This window comes from Centroberyx affinis, unplaced genomic scaffold (genome assembly GCF_046629955.1).
Source record: "Centroberyx affinis isolate AG114_WGS23_722 - 3 ecotype Tasmania unplaced genomic scaffold, CSIRO-AGI_Caff_v1 ptg005544l_1, whole genome shotgun sequence".
NCBI classification, from domain to species: domain Eukaryota; kingdom Metazoa; phylum Chordata; class Actinopteri; order Beryciformes; family Berycidae; genus Centroberyx; species Centroberyx affinis.
Window position 1 is genome coordinate 143804 of NW_027282786.1, and position 27848 is coordinate 171651.

At 43.0% G+C, this 27848-nt stretch overlaps 2 protein-coding genes across 2 annotated transcripts; one reads left to right on the forward strand and one right to left on the reverse strand.

Moving 5' to 3' along the window:
• Nucleotides 1-790: 790 nt before the first annotated feature.
• On the reverse strand, nucleotides 791-10544 carry LOC139667458 (transcription factor E2F3-like). The gene is made up of 8 exons (XM_071546921.1): nucleotides 10196-10544; nucleotides 7510-7627; nucleotides 6481-6611; nucleotides 5423-5511; nucleotides 3577-3735; nucleotides 1894-2008; nucleotides 1518-1659; nucleotides 791-1375 (listed from the first exon to the last, which is right to left on the reverse strand). Exons 1-8 carry the CDS (start codon nucleotides 10478-10480, stop codon nucleotides 1062-1064), a joined length of 1353 nt encoding a protein of 450 aa, XP_071403022.1. The 5' UTR covers nucleotides 10481-10544; the 3' UTR covers nucleotides 791-1061.
• A 3797-nt stretch (nucleotides 10545-14341) lies between these two features.
• mboat1 (membrane bound O-acyltransferase domain containing 1) lies at nucleotides 14342-26976 on the forward strand. Its single transcript, XM_071546920.1, has 13 exons — nucleotides 14342-14431; nucleotides 14970-15115; nucleotides 15404-15481; nucleotides 16923-17018; nucleotides 20534-20589; nucleotides 20852-20906; nucleotides 21851-22043; nucleotides 22775-22967; nucleotides 23444-23547; nucleotides 23882-23946; nucleotides 24533-24665; nucleotides 26223-26374; nucleotides 26778-26976. Exons 1-13 carry the CDS (start codon nucleotides 14342-14344, stop codon nucleotides 26974-26976), a joined length of 1560 nt encoding a protein of 519 aa, XP_071403021.1.
• Nucleotides 26977-27848: the final 872 nt, after the last annotated feature.

Consider the following 27848-nt stretch of genomic DNA (forward strand, 5'->3'; position numbering starts at 1 on the left):
GCGTGGTTTGTTTTTTATATTCCTTTTTAATTTTCTAAATTTTCTACATTTGCACACACACACAAAAAAAAATGCCTACTGGTTAGTCGGCAGCATGAGCTTTCAGTCACAGGTCATTGGCGTAGGGGAAGTGGGAACAATCGCAGAATTCTTCAGAACGTTCTGGGCCGCCTTTACACCTGGCATTAACACGCGTCTCATGTCCGGAATATGTCTATGGAGATGGGTTACACTTACGGCTGATATTAAAAAATCAATCAGATCAACTTCCACTTGACAAAACACAGATTTCCGCACTTGTCACTTCCTGTCGTGATATCTATGATCTTGTTTCCCCATCCACGAGGATCCTAACAATCCATTTTTGACAAGGGTGTTTCCGTGTGCTTCCTGGTTGGATCCACATTTAAAAGTTTCCATTTCTGTAACTGTGATACATGGTTTGGAAACATACTAATACGTTTCCGGTCACCTGCGGAGGTGGTGTGGGTGATCGGGTCGTTACACCTGGATTTTCTGCTTTTTTTGGCTGTGGCTAAACCCAACCCGATCACCCGTGACACGTGTTAATGACAGGTTTAAAGGGGGTCTTCCTCCCGGCTGTCCTCCTCCGGTCTCTCTGTACAGTGATGCGGGCCTCGCTTCATATCCTTCACTCCCCTCTCTCCATCTCTCTTACCCAAAAAAGAGGCGTTAAATCCCCCCCCCCCATTTCCTCCAATCGGCCCCCCGAAAGGCCGCACAGAGCCCGGGACAAAGAGAAACGGATGTCTCTTCATACTGACCGGTCTGTCTTTGTGTGAGATCATATTTGTCCTTTTCAACATCTAGGCCATCCGTCTCTTGCCGCCTGGAAGAACACAGCGTTTAATCCCTCTGGGAGAGAAAACACCCTCAATGTTGTCTCCGTTCCATCTATCTATTATCTATTATCTCTAGCTACGCAGTCCGGCCATCCGACTCGGGTTTGGGGCGTCTTATCCAAGTCACAGGCGTCAAACAAGTCTCCGTCTCTCTCTCATATTAAACAAACGACACAAGTAAATCACCATGAGCTACCACTAGCTACACAGGAGATCATCCAGGCCGAGAGAGGGCATCTTATCAAAGTCATAGGCATCGAACAGGTCGCTGATCCCCTGGTCGTCCCCAAGGCCCAGCAGGTAGTCGTCCTGGTCCAGGATCGGGGGCCCGAGGTTTAGGAAGGGCCCCAGGGTCGAGTGGATCTGGTCTTCCGTTTGCTGGAGGAGGCTGGTGAAGGGAGAGGAGATCGGGGAGAGGGTGGTGACGGAGACCGCCGCGGTGGAGGAGGAGGAGGAGTTGGGAGGCGGAGCGAGGGAGGGGCTGGAGGAAGTGGTCGTGGAGCTGGAGGAATCTGTTGGAAGAAAACGCTCAGTTGAGTCAACCAGAACTCAAATGGTTATTATATATATATATATATATATATACACAAGTTTTGTTTGCATTACATACAATTTAGAAAAACACTGCTACACACACATCTATCAGAAACGAACCTTGAAGGACTCTGAGGAAGGGGGAGTTCCCGTTGATGTCCACGTTGCCATTTTTAACAGGACTCCTGGGGTCGTTTTCCTCATCTGGACACAGTAGGACTTCTATAGGGCCCTTGGTGCTGGTCAGATGGATGGACAGACTCTGGAGAGAGGAAGCAAATAAAAAAAGAATGAATAAAATGTAAATTTTCCATCAGAACAGAACTCAACGAGACAAGACTGCACATGATTAGATGGATGGACCGACTCCATGGAAAGACAAAAATGCTATGACACACCAAGTATGACTGTGGGGTCCTTTAAAGACTACATGCGTAGTTTTGGGTATATCAGGATTATGATAACAAATATGGTGTGTGTGTTTGTGTATGCATACCTCCTCAGGGTCTGGTACTTCTAGTTTGGTGTCTGAGGGTGCTTTGACCACTATGACAGTCTGGTCTCTGAGGTTGCCCAGCTGTCTGATGTCCTGGTACGTTACATAGGCATATGTGGAGGCCAAAGGGGTCAAAGAAATAACAATCACTGTGTCCAAAATCTGTTCAGTACATACTAATACCAAATGTGAAAACACTCGCTACATGACAAGAAACCTCCTGCTGAAGGACCTGCTGCTGAAGGACCAGAAGAAGAAGTTGAAAGAGCTGGTAAACTGTTTTTGTTTTTTGACAATATCAGAGAGAATCCTAGCTGGGTTTTCATTGGATCTGCACCAAAATATCTGTGTGTGTGAGTTTTGTTCTGCATATTTTAGCACTTGTAGCATAAAATTCACGCCTGGTGCCATGTTGCTGCCTTGTTTGTTAATGTGTGCGAGTGCGAGATGCAATATTAATCATAGGGGTGTCACGAATCTCCAAAACCACGATTTGACTTTCGATTTTAAGGTCACGATTCGATTTTCGATTTAAACATTTTTTTTTTCAGCACTGACGGCTATATCATTGTTAGACTATCTAGTCTTGATTTGTAAAGATCAACAGATCATTGGTTTTATGTCATTTTCAAATTCTTCTTTAAAAACATGGTATCAAGTGTGATATAACTGCCATATTTTTTTTGGAATGTACCACACTACGGCCATATGGTCAAATTTTTTCAAAGTTTTTCCATTTAAACACAACACAACTTTCCCTTTAATTTGGTACCAAATAAATGGCAAGGTGATTCAGGGTGTCTCCTTACTTCAGTGTCAACATTCACCGTATGACAACAAAACAGATCCTTCCTGTCTTGGCTAACGATAAGCTTTCAAAATCCATACAAAACCTCCAGCGCTTCAGCCCACACAGTAATAAGATCAGACGGTAATAGTCGGCAAACAAATATGGAAAAAGTCGCCAAACTTATATGGATAAAAGTCGCTGCAACCCGGAAAACAGCGTCCGTCTCCGGCAGTGAGAGCCAGGTAGGTCCCGCTGTTTAGTGAAGGTAATCCTGTGTCTTGTTTTATCGAGCAAGAACAAGAGATTTCCATCAAAAGACTTCAACACACAATGTCTTCGTAACTTTCCACTACACATGGCGGGTCAGGTTCTGTCTCACAGCACAATCTGACAGCTTCCAGAAGGTTTTAAAAGTGTGCCATTTTTGAGATCTAACGTTACCGGTGGAGGACGACTAAACCCGGGGAAAATCATCCGTGTCACCAGATATACAGTATTTTCCAGTTCCGGTTCATCAATGACAACTTGAAGTATATATAAAACAAAGCTTCAGTTTTTGGCACATTGTAAACGATTTAAAAATGACGGGCGCTCTTGGGCGCTATAGTGAAATATAGAACGGGCGCTCTCTAGCAGCTACGCTGTGTCATTGAAATGGTTTTTTTTTCTTCAGACGAGTGCAAGTAGGCCGGGGTGGAGAGAAAAAAAATACTGGGAGAATCGCGAACCTGCTTGTGATTTCGAAGGCCGAAATCGAACGCTCATTTCGATCGATTTTCGATTTAGAATCGAAATCGTGACACCCCTAGTTAATCGTGTCACAAAATGAATGATGAAAACGCTCGTAATTTTTTACTTCTGGATGACCGTATTAACCGATGACAAAAGGATATTTCTGGTTGTTTGGCATGTCGCTCATGTGTCGCATGTCCAGGGTGCATCTCTGGATGAGTTGCTCCAGCCTCTGCTCTTCTTCTCCGAGGGCAGAGACCTCCGCCGTCAGTCTCTGCCTCTGGTTCAGGGCCCCCTCTACCTCCAACAGACTGCAGCCCCTGGGAGAGAGAGATGGATGCATGGAGAGTCAATACAAACAGGCATGAGCCAACACTTCATTTTTCCTGGATTCAGGGTTTTAAATATATTTTAAGCACTCAAAAATGTTTCACCTGTGCACTTCAAATCACTGACACCGATGGAGGTTGGAGTGCCGAAAGCGTTTTGTCCGTCTTGAAATAAATACTGTCTATAAATATTCCCACTGTTGAAAGCGACCCTGTGCTTTTTAATAGACATCTGATACAAGGGTAACAGAACAAGTGGGCTGAGCACAGTGGCCCAGCTTTAAATTAAGTGGCTGATATTGTTTACGTTTTAGATATATACACACAAACACAAACAGCTGAGAGCTTCCAACACACAGCAGTGCTCAGAACCACTCAGTTTCAAAGTGAATGGATTGGCTGAGGCAGGCCTATGTTGGAAAACAGGTACAGAGCCTTTTCCTACACATTTTCAATTAAAATATTCCATAATTTTTCCAGACCTTGATTTGTTTTGAAAATTTTGTCTGGTGTTATTATGATTTACGCAGACAGACATCTTGCCCCTGCTAACTAGGTCATATCACTGTATAGATGAAGATTGTTCTTCACAGTGACAAATATCAGAATATGTGAGATGATTGGCAGGGTTCCTACACGGTTTCCACTTTAAAATTTCATATTTTTCCCAGACCCTATGTTCTTGACCGGATTTGATTTTGGTGGGTATTTGATATAATGCATGCTGACAGCAGCTGGGTACTAAGAGCGTCCCTCTATCTGAACATTATTCTTCACATCAACAAAAACTGTGGACTCAAAGTGGCTCTACAACAACATAAAAGCTAGAATTATATGTGTATCGGACCTGAACTGCAACATTTTCCATACTTTTCCAGACATTTTTTTCCAATTCCCAAACTATTCAAGACCTGGAAATGATCAAATTCATTTTTAATACTTTTCCAGACTTTCCAGACCTGTCTAAACTGTATGAAATGAAGATCAAATAGAATTCATAGACTGCAAGTGGAGTGGAGCACAGGCAGGCATCCTCACCCCTTGATGTGGAAACAGTTGCCTCTATGTGCTACACTCACTGACACACTAATACTGAATTTGTTTGTAGGCCTACACCTTTCCTGACTGTCTCATTAACCACTTTGGCTACATCGTCCCATAACAAACCCACATGGATTTTCTGACATGCACCTCACAGAACATCCCGCAAATGCAACTCAGCACCCAATGCCCTGATATTTGAAAATGGTTCTGTTCATCACTTCATAACACTGACAAAAAGTTTGATATTCTGTGGTACTCTGTGTTTGTGCCCTAATCTCAAACAGCCTACAGTTTGTACAAATGGAGCATGAAATGCGGCAAGGAAGGAGACTGAACTACAACTGGAAGAAGATAAGGCAAAGGAAGAAGCTGGGAAAAGCAGCAGGACGGAGATAAGATGGAAGAGGGAAAGAGACGGAGGGAAAAGGAGAACTCGCATTTAGTACATTATGTTCTTGGACTTCTTTGTGATGGGGTGAATAACACAAAAAGGGTTGTAGGATGTTTCTTTTAGGCACCCAAAGAGTCATTTTAGTGGGCTTCGGTCCAAAGGCAAGACAGACTTTACTCTTAAAAGATGAAGAACATTTTGAGTATCAGTGAGTTGAGTGACAGAGTGAGAGAGACCACTTACATCCACTGGATATTGTTCTTTGATTTCTTCTTGATGAGGTGAATGCCCTCTAGTACGTTGGTGATGTCATACAGCCGTCTTTTCTGGACCTGAATGGAGCAGACACAGGTCTTGTCAGTTACCCAGTTATTGGTCAATCAAACTATGTCAACTATGAACACGAAGGACCATGTCTCTGTGTAAATTGCCACCCGCTATATGAGCCGTAGCAAAATCAATTACTGACATATATATCACAAAATAATCCAAAAAAAAAAAAATCCCATCTACCTTAGCCCTTACTGTATTTCTTCATCTATGTTCACAGAAAGGCCTGTGCTCTCTTTACAATTAGTTGCTTTCAACCTTGGTGATCTAGGAATTTTAGCTTATTCTACTGTTGCATAGGGCTGGGCGATATGGACCAAAAATCATATCTCTGTATTTTTAGGCTGAATGGCGATACACGATATATATGTCGGTATTTTCTACGAAGTAGGCTAAATGTTCAGTTGTAAGTCAAAGCCACATGTGAGATGTCACAAGCACTTTTATTAAAACAATCCTGTGATCAAAATAAAATGCAAAGACAGGGTTTCCTTCCCTGTTTTAGAACAGTCTGGTAAGTTCAGAAAATGACATCACTTTACTGTAATGCAGCCTTTAAAACCAGGAAAAGACACTTATGCCATATCACGATATTACGATATCCAAAATCTAAGACGATATCTAGTCTCATATTACAATATCAATATAATATCAATATATTGCCCAGCCCTACTGTTGCATTCATTATAATTCACTCTGGATAAAAGCATCAGCCAAACACCAAAAATGTAAAACATACTGTAAAAATATTGAAGCATTTTAGCCAATTTCCGATATATAGGCCACTACAGAAAAACTGTGGCACACATAGAAAGACTCAAAAAAGGTGCTAGAAGAAAAGCACTTTGATAAAGTGTGTCGAAGCCATTTTGGATACTTCACCGGTTTCGGCATTGTCAGTACGGGGACTACAGAGGTTTTCTAACCAACCTGCCATTCTGCCACCCTGTTTGGATCCGATCTCAACTGACCTGTAAGGTTTCCGCGGCCAGGTTGAGGTCCAGAACCCCGTCAGAAGACTGGGCGAGAAGCTCCACAAACTTCTTCGTCAGCAGCCCCAGCGAGGTGTCGTACCGCGTCTTCTCTGTCGGAGACTTGGGCGCTGCGGCAGATAGAGGGAGAGGAAGGAGAATGTATTTCAGCATAACACTGGATTAAACAGCGAGTATCTTTGGGGGAGAAATCATAAGAAACTGAGATTTGTATTATTCTCTCTCTTTTTTGGTGGATTAAATAGCAATCTGGAGGGTCCATGTTGCCACATGCTGTACTGCAGAACCAAGAAACCAGAAAAATTCTTAATAACCCTTTCACTCCGGAGTGAGCCGGGTAATAAGTGGGTTCATCGTCACTGTGAAAGGGTCGACCTAGGCACAGGATTCCCATACTCACTTAGAGAAGAAGTCAATAACTTTTCAATGCCTTTCAAAGTCTTGAGTCAAAATTGGCATGTTTTGGGGTAAGACATGACATTACAGAGAACTTAATTTTTACTCATGACCTTGAGTCAAGAAATCCTGGTGAAATCATTCATTCTAAAACTGCTGCTATAAACACAAATATCCATCAGAGGGTTTTCCTCAGGATGTGAAGTGTTGATCCAAGGACAGAGAAAGGTCTAAAGAGCTGAGGCATATTGCTGAATTTGGGTGCTATATTTGAATTCAAATCAAGTCCATTCATTCAAGGCCGCCCATTCATTTAAAAAAAAAAAAACACTTCAGGCCTTGTTTTATTTTTCTTACATCCACAAACTTTCAAAGATTTTCAAGGCCTGTGGGAACCGTACGGGTAAAGTCAACCTTGTGAAAAACAGTGTCAACCCGTCGGCTTTTGATGACATCATACGGTAACAGTCCTTCAGACATTCCTGTGTATGAGGCTCGGTGTGAACTGCCTCCTACATAGCATGGTCCTGGATCAGCGTAATGTAATATTCCTGGGTGGCGTGTGTGTGAAGGGGGTATAAGAGCACTCTTGATAGCCCCCGGGCTTCTTACTTCTGGGCGTCTTTAACCGTGTCCCGTTGGCCCCGGCCCCTGCTCTGCCTCTCGGAGTCCTGGCTGGTTCTGCCTGGTACTGGTGGTCTGAATCGTCCAGCGCCAGCCGCCTTTTTGCCTGCAAAATACACAAAAACCCACTCAGACGTTAACAGCGGTACGGATGTTCTGCTGGCTTAGCAGGCTGGTGACTAAATCATGGCCTTGTAGCATCATCAGTCCACATCAAATCCACCTAAATAATCCTTTAGAGAAAGTCAACAACGAAGATATTAGACTTGCAATGTCACTTTAGGTGTTCATTTTTTAGCATTGAATCAGATGGTGCGTAATTCCTCAGCAGTCTTTTCTGTCCATTTCAGTTTGGGCATGCAAAGCAGTTTTTACCTCACAACTACTGTGAAGTGCAGCAGTCAAGAGTAGGTCAAAACAAGACCTTTCAAAGACAGGATATGTTTTTTCCTTTCAAATCCAAATACGACACGTGGTATTATCAATCTGATGACGAGGCACAGAACTGCCGGTTACGGTTTCTTCATCTTCACTGAATTGCTTGGTCAAGAGAAAGCCGCATAGCAACAGAGTGAGTCACACCTATGGGCTTGATCACATCCCTGCACAGTGCTGCCAAAGAGGAAACACAAGTATACATATTGTTAAACGGTTATGACTTAGGAAATCACATAACCCCAGACATAATGGAGATATGTAGTCATTTTTTCCCTTAGACCCAGGCTCTCCAAGTATTGTTACTCTGATGTGGGGCCAGAGAAATGTGAGCAACCTTTTGGAGGTCCTGACCCACTGTTGAACACACCAAAGTCAAGTATTTTCTATACACCAAAAAATTCAAAATCTAAAAAGATGTGATTAGCTCTTAGTAATGCCTTCTCATTACCATCCTCGCCTGAGTACTTTTGTTTCTGAGCATATAGCCTGTCCAGATGTAATAAAGCTATCATTTGCCATCTATATCCATGTTCACCATCCTAACCTGAACATATGTTTAGGCTTACATCAACCATAGTTTACCATGCTTGATACAAGCCTTATGTCTGGTCACTACCTCTGGTCTGAATAATGCTGCAGGTTATGCATCTACCCCATCACTGCTTTATCAACAATGTTTAAGCCTATATTTAACAATTACTGTGTATATCTAGAGTAGTGAATATAGGTTGTGTCTTGGTTCACCACTCTGGTCTGTTATACTGCAGACTCTGAGTTTCTAACATGTCTGCTATTTCTGAAAACAAATGTTTATTATTGCATTCTTCTTCGGTACCAACTTAAATCATAAATACATCTTACTTCACCTCACTCCAACTTCTCTTATGCGATTGCCACCCTAATCTGAGGCCCACTGTGTCTAGCCACGTCTGTGCTGCGTTTCTTCCCGGCAATAATGTTTAGATGATTCCATATGCTGCATATAACAGTTTTTTTAGGTGACACGGTGGCCTAGTGGTTAGAGACCATCCTTCAACCGGAAAACCTAGGCTAACCGCGGGTCAGCAAGCATCCACCCTGCTTAAGTGTCCTTGAGCAAGACAGCAGGGTCCAGGGTGCTGGTCTGCAATCTGACCTCCCTGTGCAGGGGAGAAAGCAACATGAATTTGCCCACAGCAATCAATAAAAGTATTTTATTATAATAGCTATCTTGCCTTTCATACTTAATCTAGCCCAAGTCTGAAAAGGAATAATATGCCCTCTGTTGACAGTCAAAATGTCAGCCATTTTATATCAGCATGGAGCTCCACTCACTCACTGCCTGCATGGTCATGGCTGGGTTACAGCCTGAGACAGAGAGGCTGATACAGTTTATGAAAGATGAATAAATGAGATCAAGAAGACACATTCAAAAGCTTCTGAAACTAATAGGTGTGGTATGTGCAGGTTTAGAATACAGGAAATGTGAAACAGCACTCAGGCAACAAACTCGAGTTTCACTTTACTTTGCATGCAAGGCAAAGGATTCATAACGTTACACTTTATTTAAGAGAGGGGGAAATAAAACTTATGCAAGATTAAGGTCAAGGCCGACGACGTTGCCCTTTTAACAATCAATACTGCTGCTAGCCTTCAAAGCTAACTCATGTTTTCAAGCTCCATCCAAGTTGGCTTGCATCTTCAGAGACGACTGCAAGGAAAATCTAGGAGTAGTTTCTAAACTGAAGTGGATCTTTAGCCATGTACAAGCCCTTGGCTCGTAAATGTAGCCTGTTGTGTGTTGTTAGCAAGCTAAAATGAGCTAACTAATAGCCAAGCAGCCCAGCAACCTCCCTTCCCCCCCAAATCAAGACACCAACAGCAGCCACTAGGCCACCGCTAGTCATCTCTTACCAATATTTCCATCTGGCTGCAAGGTTGAAGCGCACTCAAAGCACCGTGAAGTTAGCATAGCACGCTATTAGGTGACAGGTCTAGGTTCCTTAAACTGCGAAATTCATTTCAACTCATTTGTTACTTGGCAGAAGTTAACAAGCCACCTAACCAGCCCACTTGGGTAACTTAGCTAGCGTTAGTTAGTTAGCCACCTCGCTAGGCTGAGTGGTGTAAATGCACTGGCTAAGCAGCTAGCTGCCCAAACAACAAGCTCGGTTAGCATAGCAGGCTAACATTTTGGCGTGTTTGTGGCTAGTTGTAGCAAGCCAAATGTATTGAAACGAGCTGTATAGATGTTTACCGGCGGTCTTCCTAAAGCTGGTCGTTGTCCTGCTCCGTTTGCTGCAGCTTGTTGTGGAGTTGAGTAAATGTTGTTTATCTGAGGCTCGGATAAACACACATTTGGTGTCTGTGTAACGTTGCAAGGCGGTGGGGTGGTTATTATCTGGATATAAGTAGCATTGGACAGACCGGGGTTTAAACGATCCGAGAGAGTTGTTAAAATTATATTATTGTCCAGAGGAGAGCCCCCAACCCCCGCTAAAATCACTTTGTCCGGAGCCGAGGAGGAGATCCCTCTTCTCATCTTGCTTAGATTCGGGGTAACCCCTTTTTTGTCTCTGTACTTTCAAGCCCGTCTGGCTGCTAATCCGCGGCGACAATTTCAAAAATAATCAGACCGAAGTACAGATGAGAGTCTGATTTATCGACTTTTATAAAGTATTCCCCGGTAATAAGGTGCATTTAGGCAGATGCAACGGATTAAAAAGTAGCGCAACTCTCGTCTCCCCCCGTCTAGAAATGGCTTCAGGAAACGGCCTGATGAATGAAGGGATACGGTTTACGCGCTCAAGAGCCCTCCCGCGAAACTCAGATTTCCCGGGAAATTTTCAAACGGAATTTACATGCCAGACACTATTGGTCCTTCCGAAGAAAACCCCCGCCCATATTGGCGCCATGTTGGCCAATGGTAGCGCGGGATTCAAAGCGCCACGTGTTCATTGGGCAGTTGTAAACAGGGACGTCACTTGTCACGCCTTGCATGTCCTCTGACAGGCCGCCGGGTGGCGCACTTAACCAAGTCTGCTGAAGGGAGCGGGGGAGAGATAAAGCAGTAAATAGGAAGATGGGTAAACTATGAAAAAAATCAGTTATATTTAAAACAATTTTTTATCTATTAACTTTTTCTCCCTTAAAAGACCTATCATCATATATCTGACATCAGTTTGATAGTACATAATCTATACTACAAATTTATGTCATAAAGAGCCATATCAGCCCTGAATAGGTGGGTAAACTCTATTCCACAAATAAATGGTGGGTAAACTGAATTAAGGTGGTTTTCCACTACAGCCCTGATCCCCGCCATATAGGCCTAGTGAATGAACAACAACGGAAGAAGTTGTGTTAATGAGTGTTAATGGCCTGAAGATTATCTGACCATTCTGACATATAACTAGAACAAATTTGACAAAAGGAAAATAAATATAATTTGTCAAAAAGACTTCATATTTATGTTTAGCGGTGCCACTATCTTAATTTATCTTCAAATATTGGCAAGGGTATTTCTCCTTAGTTAAAATAGCACTGCCATATTTAATTCTATACAACCAACCAATGATGTATTTTTCGAATGTTCACTTGGATCTTTACCAATGAAGGTTTGGGTTCCAGGTCTGAAAGAAATACATTGATATCTGACACCAGAGCGATGAGTTCTTCAGGTCATATTTCTCTGTGTATTTATATCAGTGCTACCTGCAGGAAATGACAGACAATTTCACTTTCAGATATGATAATATTTCAGCGTTGGGATGGTTTGGATGTAGTTGCACTACTTTTTCAAAGTAGTGTTCGTTTAACAAATTATATTGTTTTTCAGGTTAGTTAAAAGGTAATTAAATTCAGCATATGGTGGCCAATACAAATAACTGCAGCTTTGTCCTTTAAGGTCCAAATCTGTTGTTGTATAGAACTTGCTTTGTTCCAAATATGGAGCTTTTATTGAAAAAGGCATAAATATTTGTGGGAGGTTTTCCTCACTTTTTGCATATTTGCCAAAGAAATATAAAAAGGTGGGGATTGTTTTACTCTTGAATCAGAACTGAACATTGATCACAATGTGGCCGTTTAACATGATAAATTTGTCCCACTCAATCTGATGCAAAGTTTCTTAAAGGCTGAAATGTAACTTCCTTGCAGTATTCAGTATATTCGTCATTACTGATACAGGAATAGTTTACATTTCTTGAAAGCTTACACTCAGAGATAGTGCTGTCCTTCCTGTTCACTGAGTGTAGAGTTCATTATTGTCCTGACAAGGCGAGGTCCCCAGCTGCTTTTTCTGCACCTCCTGCTTTTACTACTGCAGGTGCTTGTCCTCTCATGACACAGCCAACCCATATTTATCAGGGAGACCCACATCCAAAAGTTTGGGGGAATATATATTTTTTCCATATCAGTTATATCAGTTAATTATTATCCATTATTTATGCTGTGTATATACTGTTTTGTCACGAGTATCTCATTTTTTGCTGGAGGAATGAACACCTTCCACTTGGTACTAAAACATTACACTCAAGAGGGCCACCTTAAAATTAAATATATTTTCATTTCTTATGATGTAAAAAGTAACAACAATATGGGAGTACTGCACTCATAACATTATTATTATAACATAATTTGTTAGGTGAAGTGTGAATGGTGTGAATTTTAAACTGCAGTCATAGTTAGTGCCTCTTAAATGTCGCTCTTAGACTTTAAAAATAAATAAATAAATAAATAAATAAAAAGAGTGCTGTAAGTTTTTACAGGGCCAAGGACAAAACCTGACATCCAGGCCCTAATTATGACTCATGACAAATAGCTACAATCATAATTAATAAGTCTGTATTCCCCCATCTAGCCCAGCACTGTAAGCTATGTTATGTGGTCTCTCAGGGAAGAGGATTCACAGCTGACCTTTATAAAAAAAAAAAAAAAGAACTAGCAGTCCTACAATTCTGTTCACCAATTACCAAACAACAGCGAAATGTCATGCAGCTAATGTAGGCAAATATATTCAGAAAATCCTATAGTAATACCAGAAATAACATTAATTATGATAGATAAGATCACTATAAATAATCAGATCACTGCTGAGTACCACAGACACACTATAAGTCCCTTTTGAAATGTTGTAGTGATACCATAGGATATAAAAAAATACCATAAAGTACATTATAAGCTCACTATTGAATAACACAGACACACTATACATATATGAATATTATGTATGCTACTGGAACCCTATTACCCCCAAACCAGCAGGTGTCTCATCATCAGTTATTGTTAGAAAGACTTTGACCAGTAGGTATCCACAGCAGGGAGCTCTATTGCAGTCACCTATACTTGCACCTGTGTCTCATGTAATGATGTTGCCAAGATGCACAGTGTCTGTACACACACTCACGCAGTATCATAGAGCATGAATTACGGGTGATTGCTGAAGTCTCTACAGGAATAGCCACCTGGTAGAAGTGCTATTAACGTTTTCCTGATCTGATTCGTGAGTCACTTTTTTGTAAAGTTAATGCATAATATTTAGTCGACAATTATGTCGCTAAATCAGTCGTGTAACGTTTAAACAGGGGCGGGGGAAAGTATATGGTCACTGCCTTGTCCTTGTGTCAAGCTAGTGAGAGACGACTAGAATAAGACCGGAAGTTAGGTGAGTTTGCTTTCAAAAAAATTGTTGTAGGCTATTCGTTACATTTGCTACTTTCCCCCTAAAATATATTTGTTAATTTCACCTTGACACGCGCAACTGCAGATCCCTCCTTTAATATATTGAACAGTTTATCAATGAGGGTCTTAGTTTGAGAGATGTTGCCTTCAAAATAAAAGTGCACAATCCACTTTCACATGTGAACATAGGCCATTTGGATGCTCAAAACAGGAAAACCCGTATTAAAATACACAGTGAAATTGTTACATTAAATATGGACTCAAGCTGTAAAAGTAGATTAAATTGGTTATCCATGCAAGTTTGTATTTTTGGTAGCCCTGTAAAGACAGGACAAAAACAAGAGATGTAATTTGATTTACAGATTCAGCCTTTAATGCATTCTTTGTTTTCTCTTTGATAGTATGTATTAGGCAACTTAAAAAACACCTTGCAGAGCATGGTCATCAATAAGGCTTTTATTTTGAAAGCTGTGACCAGAAGTGCTATTAATTGTGTTACACATGATGCTGGTACTGAGGTCGAGGAGGAGAAAGAGGAGGAGGGAGAGTCGGGACTGTCGCCTTGCCTGGCCTGGCCTCATTCAACCCGTGGACTGGTTTGACTCGTCACGGAGCCCTTCTGACTCACGATGTGTTTCGGTCGTAGAAAACCGTAGGAAAACGGTGGGGAACAAAAGACAACCGGGAATATTAAGACGCCGCGCGACAGACATAACGCAGGATGGGCGAGCACGCGGACGCTGCGTTTAAAACCACTGGATCCAAGTGGCTGCTGCCTGTCAGTGAATACTTCGGCTTCCCTCTGGACCAGGTAGGAGTCTGAGTGGCTTCTAGGAGGAGGGCATTCAAACGGGACGTATTTGACAGAAATTAGCATTTTCTAGAGCTATTTTGTTGTCTGTGTTACGACTGCAGTCTCTGTCAGTGCCGTGCAGTGATTGCTCATACTCACCGACGCTCACAGTGCAGTTTATCATTGTAATGTAGCCTAATAGAGTTTGTCATTGAATTTTGAAAAGGGCACCAGAAACTAGCTAGAACTAAAAAAAAACACTATAGTAGTCCTGTAATAGATTTTAGAGGGATGACATACAAATATCACAGCAAAACTATAAATCCCTATAGGATTATAGTGATACCATGGGATATGAAAATACCATTAAGTACGAAAAAGTCACTATAAACTCACTACTGACTACCAGAGTCACTATAACTTGGAGTATTAGAGAGATTTTTTGTTAAGGAGCTAAAGCTATGCAGCTGAATTCCTTGAATATTTTGAGCATCTCTCTCCCTCTCTCTCTCTCTCTCTCTCTCTCTCTCTCTCTCTCTCTCTCACCCCCACCCAGGTGAACTTCTTGGCCTGCCAGCTGTTTGCCCTCGCTGCTGCCTTCTGGTTTCGCCTCTACCTCAGCCCCAGCCATGCCAGCCCCCTGGTCAGGCACGCTGTGGCCACTCTGTTTGGCGTCGCCTTTGTCATCTTCTGCTTTGGCTGGTGAGACGCCGTCTGAGATACAGTCGGTGGTGACCGATGGCAGTAGGTCATTCTTGCCCTGGGACCCATAGTGGGATGATCAGGCCTTGGGCAATAGGAGAGGCACAGGAGAGAAGTTTGTGATAGGACTTGATCTGAAAGTAGCAGGTTCCAGAGGCAGCGTGCACTGTTTATACTGACACACATATGGTGTAATGGACTTATAGGATCTTATATCCATTGTAAATCAAAGTTCTCCAAATAATTAGGATGCAGTTGGTCTGATAGTGTGTGTGTCGTCTCCTCCAGGTACTCAGCTCACCTCCTTACTGTTGTGCTTGCAAGCTACTTGATCATCATCAAAGCTGACATCGACAACATACACAGGTGAGCGCTGATCTTCATATCTCCAAGGGGAAATCGAATTTAGCCTTAGGTGTCGGTTTTTCACAAGTCTGGCACGTAGCTATGTTATGGAGACAAAACATTGGAATGGAAGCTAGGCTCTGCATGGATGACATGTTTGCAGCACTGAAATGTTTTGAATTTTTTTCACATTTAAAGGTATGAAATATGAAGTAGATGATAGATATTTGCAGTTGGAATGCTTGTAGTGACGTGTTGGCGAGGAAATTCCATCAAGACCAACCTGTTTGTCTTTCTGTCGGCAAGTTGATGACAGAACCGCTGTAACAGCAGTGTGTCATTTCCGAAATGGCAGTGCTGCAACGGTTACTGTTGTCTCCATGTAAAACTTGTCAGGCAAGCTGAGGACAGAAACGCTTGTGTCGTAGGGGTGTGTGTGTTTGTGGGAGTGGGGTGGGGGGGCATAAGGGCAGAGGGCAGGTGGCTCAGTCCTCTTACATGCACAATAACAGTGAGAATACTTTTTCTTGTAACTGAACACTTTTTGGACTTTTAAATATTAAAAAAAAGTCAGCAAAGGCTCTATTTATTTATTTTTCTTTACTTGTTGCTCACGCCACTCAGTATCCCCCTCCTACACACACACACACACACACACACCCACACACAGCAGTACCATACACCCCACCGCTTCCCAGGTAAAATGCACAAAGGCGGGGAGTGGACTGAAATACTGGTTGAAAGCATGAAACCAATGCAAAAACAAGTCATGTGAATGGCAGCCAGACATGCCAGCCAGACCAGTCTGCTAGATCGATGGATGCAGATAAATAGACTGTGTGTGCGTGCAGGTGTACATGTATGTGTCTCATTGCAGTCATGCGTGTAGTGCACGTGCGTTTGTGCTGGTTTGATTTCTGCTTTCATGTGTAGCTTATTCCCTTCATGACTGGCACGACTTTAAATGTAGGTGGGTTGAAGCGGCTCAGGTATTCTAGCGTAAAGGGATTCCTGGAGGGCGAGCGGAGATAAAGCTGGTATTGTTCCGTACGGGTGGAAGCAAACCGCAGTGTCTCCCAGGTTAAGCACACATGTCACATCGCACAGCACTTTATCATTGGCGCAGGGCTGAGGAGGGAAAAATCAGAATGAATCAAGTCTAGCGCATGACACGCAAACACACACCCACAAAAACACGTAATCGTGCTTTGTGATATCTTAGACTGTGTCAATAATGAGTGAGTGTTGAGGACTTTCTAGTGGCGATCCAGAAGTTAATGCAAGACGTAGAGATGCCAACATTCGTTTGAGTGAAAATGGACCCAGATGTGATGGAATCTGATAATTTGTCCTAGTCAGAATATGCATGGAGATAGCATCCTTTGGTTCCACCCCAGACTCATCCTGTCCATGTGTCTGAACAGTTTATCTGATTTTGTTCTGCTCGTTCCTCCCCATACAGGTATTCTATGGTGATGGCTATGGGCTATCTGACAGTATGCCAAGTCAGCAGAGTCTTCATCTTCAACTATGGAATTCTGTCCACAGATTTCTCCGGGTAAGGAAAGGCCAAGTCATTACCAGCCGAGTCACTTGGTTATCTCTTGTTTTCTCTCTCTCTCTCTCCGTGCCACACCTGCTCGGAGCTTGTGCATTAGTCATGTCAGTTTCACAGCACCTCTCATGTTATCAGTTAATGTCTCCTAACTGGTGCTCTACCTGCTTGCACAGGCACCAGCGCCACGGCCCTGTGCAAATAGCACCGCTGATTAAAAAGCAGCAGTTTGGATTGTTAGAGGTTGACATTGCTCGGCCAGGTAGACGGACTCGCCTCAGCCTGGCAACAGTGACTTTGTTGTGTTAGAAACGTGGCTGTCCACCCTTGAGTATGCGTCTCTTTGTTTGAAAGGTTTCATTCACAAACGGCTTGTATCCATTGTGGAATAAAGCTATCGCCTGAAATTGATTTGCGTTGTAGGCATTTACCTGAAGCTCTTATCCAGAGCGGCTTACAGTGAGTAGGTTCAATTCCTAAATCACAAACATTACAAGCAGCCAGTAGTAAGAAGGTCAAGGGTCAGAGCCATAGTATAGAATGGTCCAACGATGATGATTTTTTGTAGGCCAACCCTGAAGTTAGCTCCACCATGGTTCGTTAGCCGCAGCCCAACTATGGCTGACTTCAATGGGTTTTTGGATGTGGTTTTGACTGACACCAAAAATAAGCTTGTGATATTCACACATTTTGTTACATGAGATAATGTTGACAAATCAACACTGCTTTCATGAATTTTAAAGCATAATTGTAATCCATATTAGTCAGCTTCAGGCAAGCTAGCACGCTAGCAAATTCAAAAATCAACAACTTAAAAAACTACAATTGGAAAACACTATAAATCAGTCAGTCTACCATCTAAATTGAAAAGAGCGCGAGTACTATAGTTGAGAGGCTTTATGGTGGACTATTCTCTGTTTATGACGTGTTATTGTGCGACAAACCCATATAGTTCAATTTGGGCCGCAGCCCCACTATAACTCCAATGGGTTTTTGAATGTAATTTTGGACTGATTCACTGATTCAAACCCAATTCACATCGTAATCTCTTTTCAGCCGAGGGAACCCATGGCTCAAAAATGCTAACTCACTTTAGGACTAAAAACTGGACTGCTCTATTCCTGTGAGCATAGAAGGATCATTAACTTAATGTAGCGCTAGAAAAAGAAATGGAGAGAGAGAGGGGTTTTCCCATTACAGTAGATGGGGAGTGACTTTGCTATCATTGCTCATGATTTCAAAAGCACGACTGCATCCTGAAAAATTACGCTATTTTGAAAGCAAAGGTCTATCCAAAGGTATTAACTGCAACAGTAAAAAAAACTGTTAAATATTCCTATCAGTTGAAGTGGGTAATGGCTTGTTTTATGCATAGTTGTGATTTCTGAGGTGACGGTTCACTTTGCTGGTTCCTCATGTAGTCCAAATGTATTCGTCTTTGCCCGCTCTGGGTGTGGATGAACTGAAGCAGTGGAGACTGCTGGCAGCCTCGGGTCGACTCCGTGTGACTCTCGTGATGAGCAGCCAGGCCTGTGAGTCAGCCTTGGTCCGGTCGTATATTGAATTAGAGAGCCAGCTTCTATTAGCTTTTCAATTGGACAGATAAATGGTTGTGATGGTATTCATATGCGCAGCTGCTTACCCTGTACGAGCAATTCAAATGCAATTTACCCCCGGATTTTGTTTTGCAGCGGCGGGTTAATATGTTACATTACAAGATTTCACGAAATAATCAGACAACAAAGGGAACACAAATTTGAAAGACTGAGGCTGTAGGACTCAGATAGATTTTCATTTTTTTTCAGGATAAGAGATGGGTTGTGTATGCTTTTCTGCTGTTTGTCTTTATTATGAGGATTTCTGAAAGCAAAGCTGGGATTTTCTGCATTTGTGTGGGACAGCAGAACTGGATTAGAATCTTGTAGTGTTCATCAGTGCTGGTCAGCAGTCTAAACTGTATGTTTTGTTGAATGCTTCTCTCCGAGCCAAGCTTTAGGCTGATAGTGCTGAGCCAAGACTACAGTCTACATGGAAAACCAGAGTCTGCAGGCTGCAGTGGAGTGCAGCATGCAGGCACGCCCCTTGGACAAAACAGTCTTTAAGACATCGCGGGTCACAGGAAGATTAAAATTGGACACCAAAGTCATTGGCGAAAGTGTTGATTTCAGCAGCTGAAGGATTTGACGGGACAATTTCAGTTCAGGGAAGTTCTGAATAATATACTCCGGTCTCGTAGCTAAGCCTAAAACACGGGGTATCAGTTTTTTGGACTAGCCTACGCAACAGCTCGCAAAAACTAGTTTTGGTCGTGAGAAACGATGTTGAAAATGTGCATGTCTGGAGGAAAGTCTGTCGGCTGCAGTGGTGGAGCGCTGTGCACACAGCCTGGCACCCTGAAAATGTTTCTCTCAAGCCAGCTGCCAACCTTTATTGAGCTGGCACTGCCAGCCACACGGCCAGCCTCTTTCTGTCCGGGTTTACCATGCTGGGCACACAATGCAGCCCTCTCACACACAGGAACCAGTGTGTGTGTGTGAGTGTGAGAGAGAGAGGGAGAGAGAGTTTATGTGTGCCTGTGCGCCTTTGTACACCCCCTCTCTCACACACACACACACACACACACACACACACACACACGCACACATTCTTGGGACAGAGAGGTCTCTATCTGTGAATGAAACTAGAGCAGGGGGCGTGAAACTGGAGCAGGATCTCTGTTCAGGCTACAGTGCAGGACCTTCATGCTGTCCATGAACTGTCCCTTCCCTTAAAGGAAACATCAACTGAGCATCACCCCCTAAAACTTTCTAACTTTTTTGACACATAATTTGGCTTATTCTACTGTTTACATTGCTTGCTTTGTTTACAATATATTGTATGTTGATCTGGATAAGAGCATCTTACATAAGATGGCATTGCAGTTTAAGAATGACATTTCTGGTCACTTGTGGCTCTAGGTATGAACTCAGTTTAGTTGGAGTCTTTGCCTGCAGTTCCCATAGAGAACCATTTCTACATTACACTGGTTTCAAATAGAGGATGTGAAGTGAAAATAAAGGGATGTGAAGGAATTGCATCAGATTAACAAGGGAGCTGACTTGTCACAACTGGAAAGGAATAAATTGATTCTCAAGGGAAACTTGTTTGTGTCTGAGAATTGTTCTTTTAACTGCTACAACTTCATTAGTATTCTTTACTTTGGTGTATGTCTCTGTTAATCTGTGTCAGAGGGATACTATCTTTTGTTGTGCCACAATATTGTGTAACTTACAATTATGAAAGTGTTTTCTTTTTAATCCCCATGAGCAATCGATTGTCTGTCATCATTAGCTACGCATGGATTGTGTTTTTCACCACTGGCATTTAGGCTTCTTCTGCCAAGTTTCTCTTCATAACAAGGTTTTCAATGATGAAATCATTTGTCTTTCCTGTGTCTCTCTACTGCATCTATCAAACAAAGGCAAAAATGCCACAAAACAAAAACAACCCCTAATTATCCATCTGCCTTCTCCTCTCAGGCCTCTGATGATAGTAACGCAGAAGATCACTACACTGGCTTTCCAGCTACATGATGGTAAGACAAAGGATGCACATACACACATGCACACAAATGCCAGCATGTCTTGGGTAGCAGAGGCATCATGCTCTCACAGTTATGCAGTTTTATAGGTTTTGAATTAGGTTTGAATTTAAAAGTCCTAAAGGGGAGTGAAGGAAGTAGGGATTACATAGACAGATGAAAATTTGGGGACAAATGAAGGGAGGACTGCACAATAGAGGAAGTAGTTTCCAAATAGGTTTACTGATATCTACAGTACATCTCCCATGTTTTCCAGGTATGTGTAAGAAGCCCGAGCAACTTACACAAGACCAGAAGAGTCTAGCTGTGAAGTAAGTATTCCCCATGGTGAAGACATACTCATGACTTAGATGTTTTTAATATGGTGGTAATTATAGATTTCTGAAGGTCAGACTATTCTGGCACTGTGAATAAAGAATAAAGATAAAGTGGAGCTCTTGGAAGTGACCCCTCCTCCTCTTTCCCTGCCTAATTTTGCCTATTCCCACATAAACCTTACCTTTTAGACACATATGTGTCAAGACCCAATGTCCCTGTCAAAGTATGTATGCACACGGGTTGTACCCAGATTAACGCCTTGATTAAAGAAGTAAGTAATTTTTTTTTTTCTCTTTAGCCACGAAGGGCAATGACAAGGAGATGCAACCATGGTGAATAGCATGTTTATGTACAAGCATGCTGGAAACAAAAAAAAGAGGCATCATGTTGCATGGAAAACATTCCATTTTTATGCATGTGAAGAGATAAAACCACTTTCATCAGCGTACCATGCATGCCATTTCAAAATACATGTATAAAAGTTTAAGTATCAAAATTGATCATAAAACATAGTATTGCTGTTGTGTGAAAACCCCACAACTCTAAGTGATTTTCTCTCATATTTTCACTTCAATTTAAGGTTCCTTTGGGCCCTAAAATGCTGAATAAGTGTTCTGACCTGAGGGACTAAGGGACCCAATCAACAGCCAATGCATAATGTTTAAATTTCATTGCTGTGAAATCAAAAAAGGTCACTTCTCCTCATTCACAAAATTGACTTGTAGGTGAAACAAGGTTTTCATCTGACAAGCAGCAATAGAGGTTTCTAGAGGACTCTTTTTTTTTTTGAGTCAAGTGGAATCTTAAAAAAACAAAACGGCATGTTTTTCTCATCTTTCCATCAGACTTTACCTGAAGTGATTGCTCTCAGCGTATTGAAAATACATCAGCTCTCTGTTTTGTTTTCAGCGGTTTCTTGTGTTTGTTCTCTCCGCAGCGAGAGGCCCTCTCTCATCGAGTACCTGAGCTACAATCTGAGCTTCCTGAGCGTCCTGGTGGGGCCCTGCAGTAACTATAAGGACTACATAGACTTCATAGAGGGCCGACACGTCCGCAGGAGGCTCAGACAGCACTCTGGCACCTGTAACGGCCAGAACGGCTACGACAAGACACCCGACCCATCACCTGTGGTATGTTCCTGAACATGTATCAAAAACGCCTAATTTTGACTCAGACTTGTCTTGGTCTCGGCCACGACTGGGTGTTGACTCAACTTTTTCTCAACTAACTTTTCAAAGATACGTTTTTTTCTTCACCTGGTCCACCTTTGTTCATTTTCTATTCTGCGCTACAAACAAGTTAAGGGATTACACCTATGTATATTATGTAATGGTCCCCAAACTTCTATGCATTGACTAGCCAAAATCCTATGCATAAATTAGTTGGATGTTAAAGGGTCTAGTACAGAGCTCCTGCAGATAGATCTACATCTCTGTTTATCATTAAAGAGTAACTAAACCCCAAACCCAAATCTGTTTGAAGCCTGATTTCTAATGGTGAAAAGTAGGGCACTGGACTGGCCATCTGCTATTGGTTGATCTTTGGTGCCAGATGATGTAACCTTCTATAGAGTCCTTATCAGCATTACACATGGAAAGACATGGACGCTGTTATTGCCTGTTTGGGTTTCGGTCTTGAATAGGACTCGATCTGCTCTGGTCTCGGTCTTGACTTGATCCCAACCCCCTCTGGACCAGGTCTTGACTCGAAGTCAATGGTACCCAGTCTTGGAATTGACTTGGACTCGACTAAGGCAGTCTTGACTACAGTCTAGTACAACCTTGCTTATCCAATGGTAATGCCAATTGGGAATGTCTGTTTGAATCACTAAGCGCTTAGTAATCCTCCATTCTCTCTCCAGAACGCAGTCTGTCATAAGCTCCTGGTCTGCACTGGCTGCATGCTGTTCTTCCTCACTGTGACCAGGTCCTTGCCAATCACATACAACGTTGACGCCCACTTCATCAGCCACGCCCCCTTCCTCACCAGGCTCACCTACGCTTTCTTCTCCATTCAAGCAGCGAGGCCCAAATTCTATTTTGCCTGGACGCTAGGTGAGCACTGTTTGAAGTAAGGGTTGGGAGACAGTGTGTGTGTGTATTGTGTATTCTGTATTGTGTATTGGTAACAGCCTTCAAAAACCCTTATCAGTCGAACTCTAGAGTGTAGCTCTTTGGGTAAATGAGTCAGAGGTAGGAGTTGGGATAATATTAGTGCATGTGCTTCTATATATGTGTTTGCAAGTGTGTATATGTGTGTATAGGCTTACCTGGATTTTGATGAGTGGTGTTTAACCTCTTTGAGCAATGTGGAGCCTGACTGTCATTATGAAAAATTATTATCTCCTGCCCTGCCAAAAACATTGCTGGTACAGCCGTGGACTGTATATCATTTACTAGCATCTATGGGTTTATTTTTGTTAATAATTATTATTAAAAAAAAGTAGTTATGGCTGTTTGCTGTTGTAGAGCAGTCTCCACTATAGACCTCCTCAGTTGGTCATGTGCTTCTTTTCCCTCTGTCCTGTCAGCTGATGCCACCAACAACGCTGCAGGTTATGGTTTCATGGGGATGGATGAGAATGGAAAGCCATCCTGGGACCTCATCTGCAACCTCAACATCTGGGGGATTGAGGTACACTGAGTGTTTCACATAATTTCAAAACATATGTTGTTTCTTCATGCACATTACTGTGTTAGTACTTAAACAGAAGTAGAAGCTGGAGCATAAGCTAAGTGAGCTTATTTTGTAAAACCAAGAAAATCCACGTGGGTCAAAGACTTAAGCATTGGAGCGCACAGTGTTTTGATTCTGAAGACACTATGCGCAGTGAAACATTAGCCATTTGCATGTTAATAAAGAGCAGTGTTGGTGTATTTCAAGTGTATCCTTTGGGGTAAGTCTAAATTAATACTTCTATTGGGTTATAGATTGTTGGTTATTGATGGAGCCCTGATCTTTTTTTCAGACAGCAACCAGCTTCAAGACGTTCATAGACAATTGGAATATTCGAACGGGAGTTTGGCTCAAAGCGTAAGTGCTGCTTGTCTAAAGTCCAATACTCACACACACACTCTGTATCTCTATTTACCATTATCACTATTTACTATATCACTCTCTATTTACTCCTTAATCCCCTCCTAGGCTCTGCTACTCTGCTCGGTGCTCCTCTCTTCTCCTCTCCTGTCTCTCCTTCCACTTTCTCTCCCCTCCCCTCTAAACTCCTCCCTCTTGTCCACCTCTTCCTTCATCAGTCACAGTAGAAATAAGCTTCTAGCTTTACCACAAAAGATATATTTCAGAATATGTTAAATGATATCCCAAAAATGTGTTTGTACATGTAGATCAAATTCATTAAAAATATGTTTTGGACACTGGGAATACATTTTCTTCCTATGAGCATAAATATCTAATATATAATTGCCAGTATATCCAAAATAAATACTGGCCACTCATATCATAAAACACATTCTAAAGGCAGTGTATGTGAAATACATTTTTTTTTTGCTGTATGGGATAGCTCATTCCAATTTCCAATTTTAACGTGTGTTGTTTGCCCTGGTTGCAGTGTGTGAACTTGGTCAAATAAAATGACTTAATTCCTCTCCTCTCCTCTCAGTGTATGTTATGACCGAGCCCCCCGGTACCGTATGGCGTTGACCTTTATCCTGTCTGCCCTGTGGCACGGCGTTTATCCAGGGTACTACTTCACCTTCATCACCGCCATCCCCATCACCATGGCAGCACGAGCCGTGAGTACTCCTCTTCCTCCTGAATCTCAAAGAGAAACTAAAACTACAGCCTACAACTGGAAGTAGAATTTCCAGGCTGCCAATAGGAAAACAGAAACAAGTGGACGACATAAGTGCGGATACCTGGGACAGGGTCTTACGCGTTCCGACCAAATACTGACTAACGATTACTGATGCAGCATGAAACCCCTCATCGAACCAAGCATGGTCGCAGCTGATGCTTCACCCCTGTTATTGTTTTGACCTTTTCTAGGCATCACTTCCCCTTTCTTCAACAGCTAATCGTTAACCAGAAGGTGTAACTTTGGTGACTTTGGAGCCGAGAAAACACCAGTAACTTTGACCGCAGTTGCTCGTCCAGTGATACCTTAAGAAGATGCATTTGGGCGAGCAGAGATCAAACTGACTTTGTATTTTGAAATATGCGTGTATCGTGAACATGTCTTTGGGCTACTGGATCCTATATTTTTTTACTAGAACGGAAACAAGCAGTGAAGATAGGCGACAGACAATCAGAGCCTATGACCTTTGAACTCTTTTTATATACTAACAATTGTGTATCTCATTCTGATTCTGTAAAAATAATCACGTTTGCAGATGACACTACAGTGGCAGGGATGATTACTAAAAATGACAAAACGACCTACAGGAGCGAGGTTGAGGCTTTGGCTGGGTGGAGCAGCATGAATAATGTAGACTTGAACATCAGTAAGACCAAAGAACTGGTCGTTGACTTTAAGAGGGTTAAAAGTGACCTTCCTTCTCTGGTGATCAATGACCAAAGAGTGGAGAGAGTGGACACTTAAGGGTAATTTATACATCTGCATCAAAGTTGAGAGTGTGGAAGCTCCTGGCGAGAGTTACAAGCACTATCTGAGATCACTGGCTGTGAGCTCCCTGCTGTTGCCTCCATATATGTCACCCATATTCGAAGGAAAGCACAGAAACTGTCCACTAGCCCATCACACCCTGCCAGTTCTTTCTTCAAACCCCTTACTTCTGGGAAGAGGTACCAGAGCATTAGTTGTCCAACCTTATGCCTCCGCAATAGCACCTACCCAGAGGCTGTTTATCACCTGAAATGTGCAGGTTAGGTGATTTTTAATGCAAAAAGTGAGCTAAATTGAGGGCTTTTGTAAGGCACAAGGTCACTTTATTAAGCGGTGGGTGCTCTTATTTTACTCAGATCTTATATTGCACTGTGTAAGAATGTAATGTGTAGGCGTGGATTTAGCATACGAGTGTTTTTAGGTGTGTGTGTATGGTATGCCGTGTGACTGTCACTTGTCATCTGTGTGTTTGTTTTTAATGGAGCTGCACCAAGGCAAATTCCTCTCAGCTGTGACGATATGGCAATAAATTATAGACTCTTGAAACATTAACAACATAACACAAATACACTAAGGACTTGACCGGTCAGCATATCTCTACCAACAAATTAGAAACAACTCCTTCTCCCCCCACCCTTTCTGGGGAGTGTAAGCTATAAATCTACTAAGTATGAAGTGGTGTTTATCTTTCTCTGTCTGTCTGTTCATCTGTCTTACCCCCCTCCAGGTACGCAAGACTTTCCGCCACTGCTTCCTGCACTCCAGAGGCGTGAAGCTGCTCTACGACACGATAACATGGGCGGCCACTCAGCTGGCCATCTGCTACACTGTCATGCCCTTCCTACTGCTGGCAGTAGAACCCACTATGGTTTATTACAGGTGAGGCCGTTACAGGATTCCTCTGCGGTGTTCGGTTTCGGTTTGAGGAAGTGTTAGACTGTCGTGCCATAAAGCCTTCTAAGACCTACTAAAGGAAGGGATTAAGTCTGATTTATGACAGGTATGCAGAGAGTGTTTATCTTGTGGAAAACTGTTAGTGGTATATGAGCGGTATGTTATTTTAAAGAGCCTTTCCACTGGAGGATGGCATTTATTAAGGTTGAAAACTAGAAGGGGAAAGTAAGAATCACAACACTCCCTTTCTCCTTTTTCAAATCTTAAAATATCCCACCTTTTTGTCTCTTAACATATAATATCAGTTGGGCATCTGACTGATTTTCTTACTGTTCAGCATGTCGGGTTCCAAAACTTTGACTCTCCCCTTCTGCCTCTCCTCCCCTAGGTCTATGTACTTTCATGTGCACATCATCAGCATTCTGGCCGCGATCGCCCTGCATCAGAAGCGCAAACCCAGGGACCCCTCTGCCACCACCGAAACGTTTTCCTCCTCCTCCTCCTCCTCCTCCTCCTCCTCCTCCCCGTCTTCGTGCTCGCCCCAGTGCCAGGCCGCTCACTCCAACAACAATGTCAAAGGAGACTGAAAAACGGCCCCTCTGTTCTCCTGTCCCCCCCCCCCCCCCCCTCGCTCGGATCTCAGCCCGCGGTGTTCTCCCATAGACAAAATGATGGCGAACTCCAAACGGGACGTCGTCATGTTATTTATTGGTTTTTTTTGTGACACTACAGAGTAAAGAGCGACAGAACCTTTTTTGACGGCACGACACGATGCGGGATTTGAACCTACGCCACTGGACGCGCATCGGGATGTGATTTGACCGGTCGTGCCTTCGGGGGGGGGGGGAAATGTAAGACCGAGACCGGCAGACGTGTCCGGCAGTCTAACCGACTCCCCTCCACCTCCCCCCCCCCCCCCTCTCTCTCTCTCCACCTAAGCACCAGCCGGCCCACTCCAAAAACAATGCAACAATGCGAAGAGAGAATGGAGGCTCTCTCGCTCTCCTCTCCTCCTCCGTCCTGCCCCGGAGGGTGGGAGCCGAGCCAGCACAGTGGGAGAGCAGCTCGCAAACACAAGGAGAGACACACACACACACACACACACACAGGGTACAAATACCAGGGCACGCACACACGCACACACACATGCATACACAAACTATCTGCATAAACATACACTCGCAAGCAAATATGCACATGCTCTTTCTCTCACACACGCTCGCAACTTGGTCACACAAAAGCAGCCTTGTGTGGCCGCAACAAAAGAGCATGCCTAGAGGAGAGAGAGTACCCGCTGTACCCGCTGTGCCCGGGGGCTGGTAGGTGTGTGTGTGTGTGTGTGTGTGTGTGTGTGATGGACGCTTCCCCTCTGTGCACCATAGTCTCCCACCGACCTCTGTGAGGAGGTTTTTCTTGGAGTGGTGGAAAGGCATTTAGACCATGCAGCTCTCACACTCTC

Coding starts and splice junctions, on each gene's coding strand:
- LOC139667458 (XM_071546921.1), bottom strand. CDS start 10,480: ATGAGAAGAGGGATCTCCTCCTCGGCTCCGGACAAAGTGATTTTAGCG. Junction 2,009..3,576: donor GACATGCCAAACAACCAGAA/ATATCCTTTTGT, acceptor TTTGGCCTCCAC/ATATGCCTATGTAACGTACC. Junction 1,376..1,517: donor CTTCCTCAGAGTCCTTCAAG/GTTCGTTTCTGA, acceptor TTCTTCCAACAG/ATTCCTCCAGCTCCACGACC.
- mboat1 (XM_071546920.1), top strand. CDS start 14,342: ATGGGCGAGCACGCGGACGCTGCGTTTAAAACCACTGGATCCAAGTGG. Junction 22,044..22,774: donor CACCCGACCCATCACCTGTG/GTATGTTCCTGA, acceptor TTCTCTCTCCAG/AACGCAGTCTGTCATAAGCT. Junction 23,947..24,532: donor ACGGGAGTTTGGCTCAAAGC/GTAAGTGCTGCT, acceptor CTCTCCTCTCAG/TGTATGTTATGACCGAGCCC.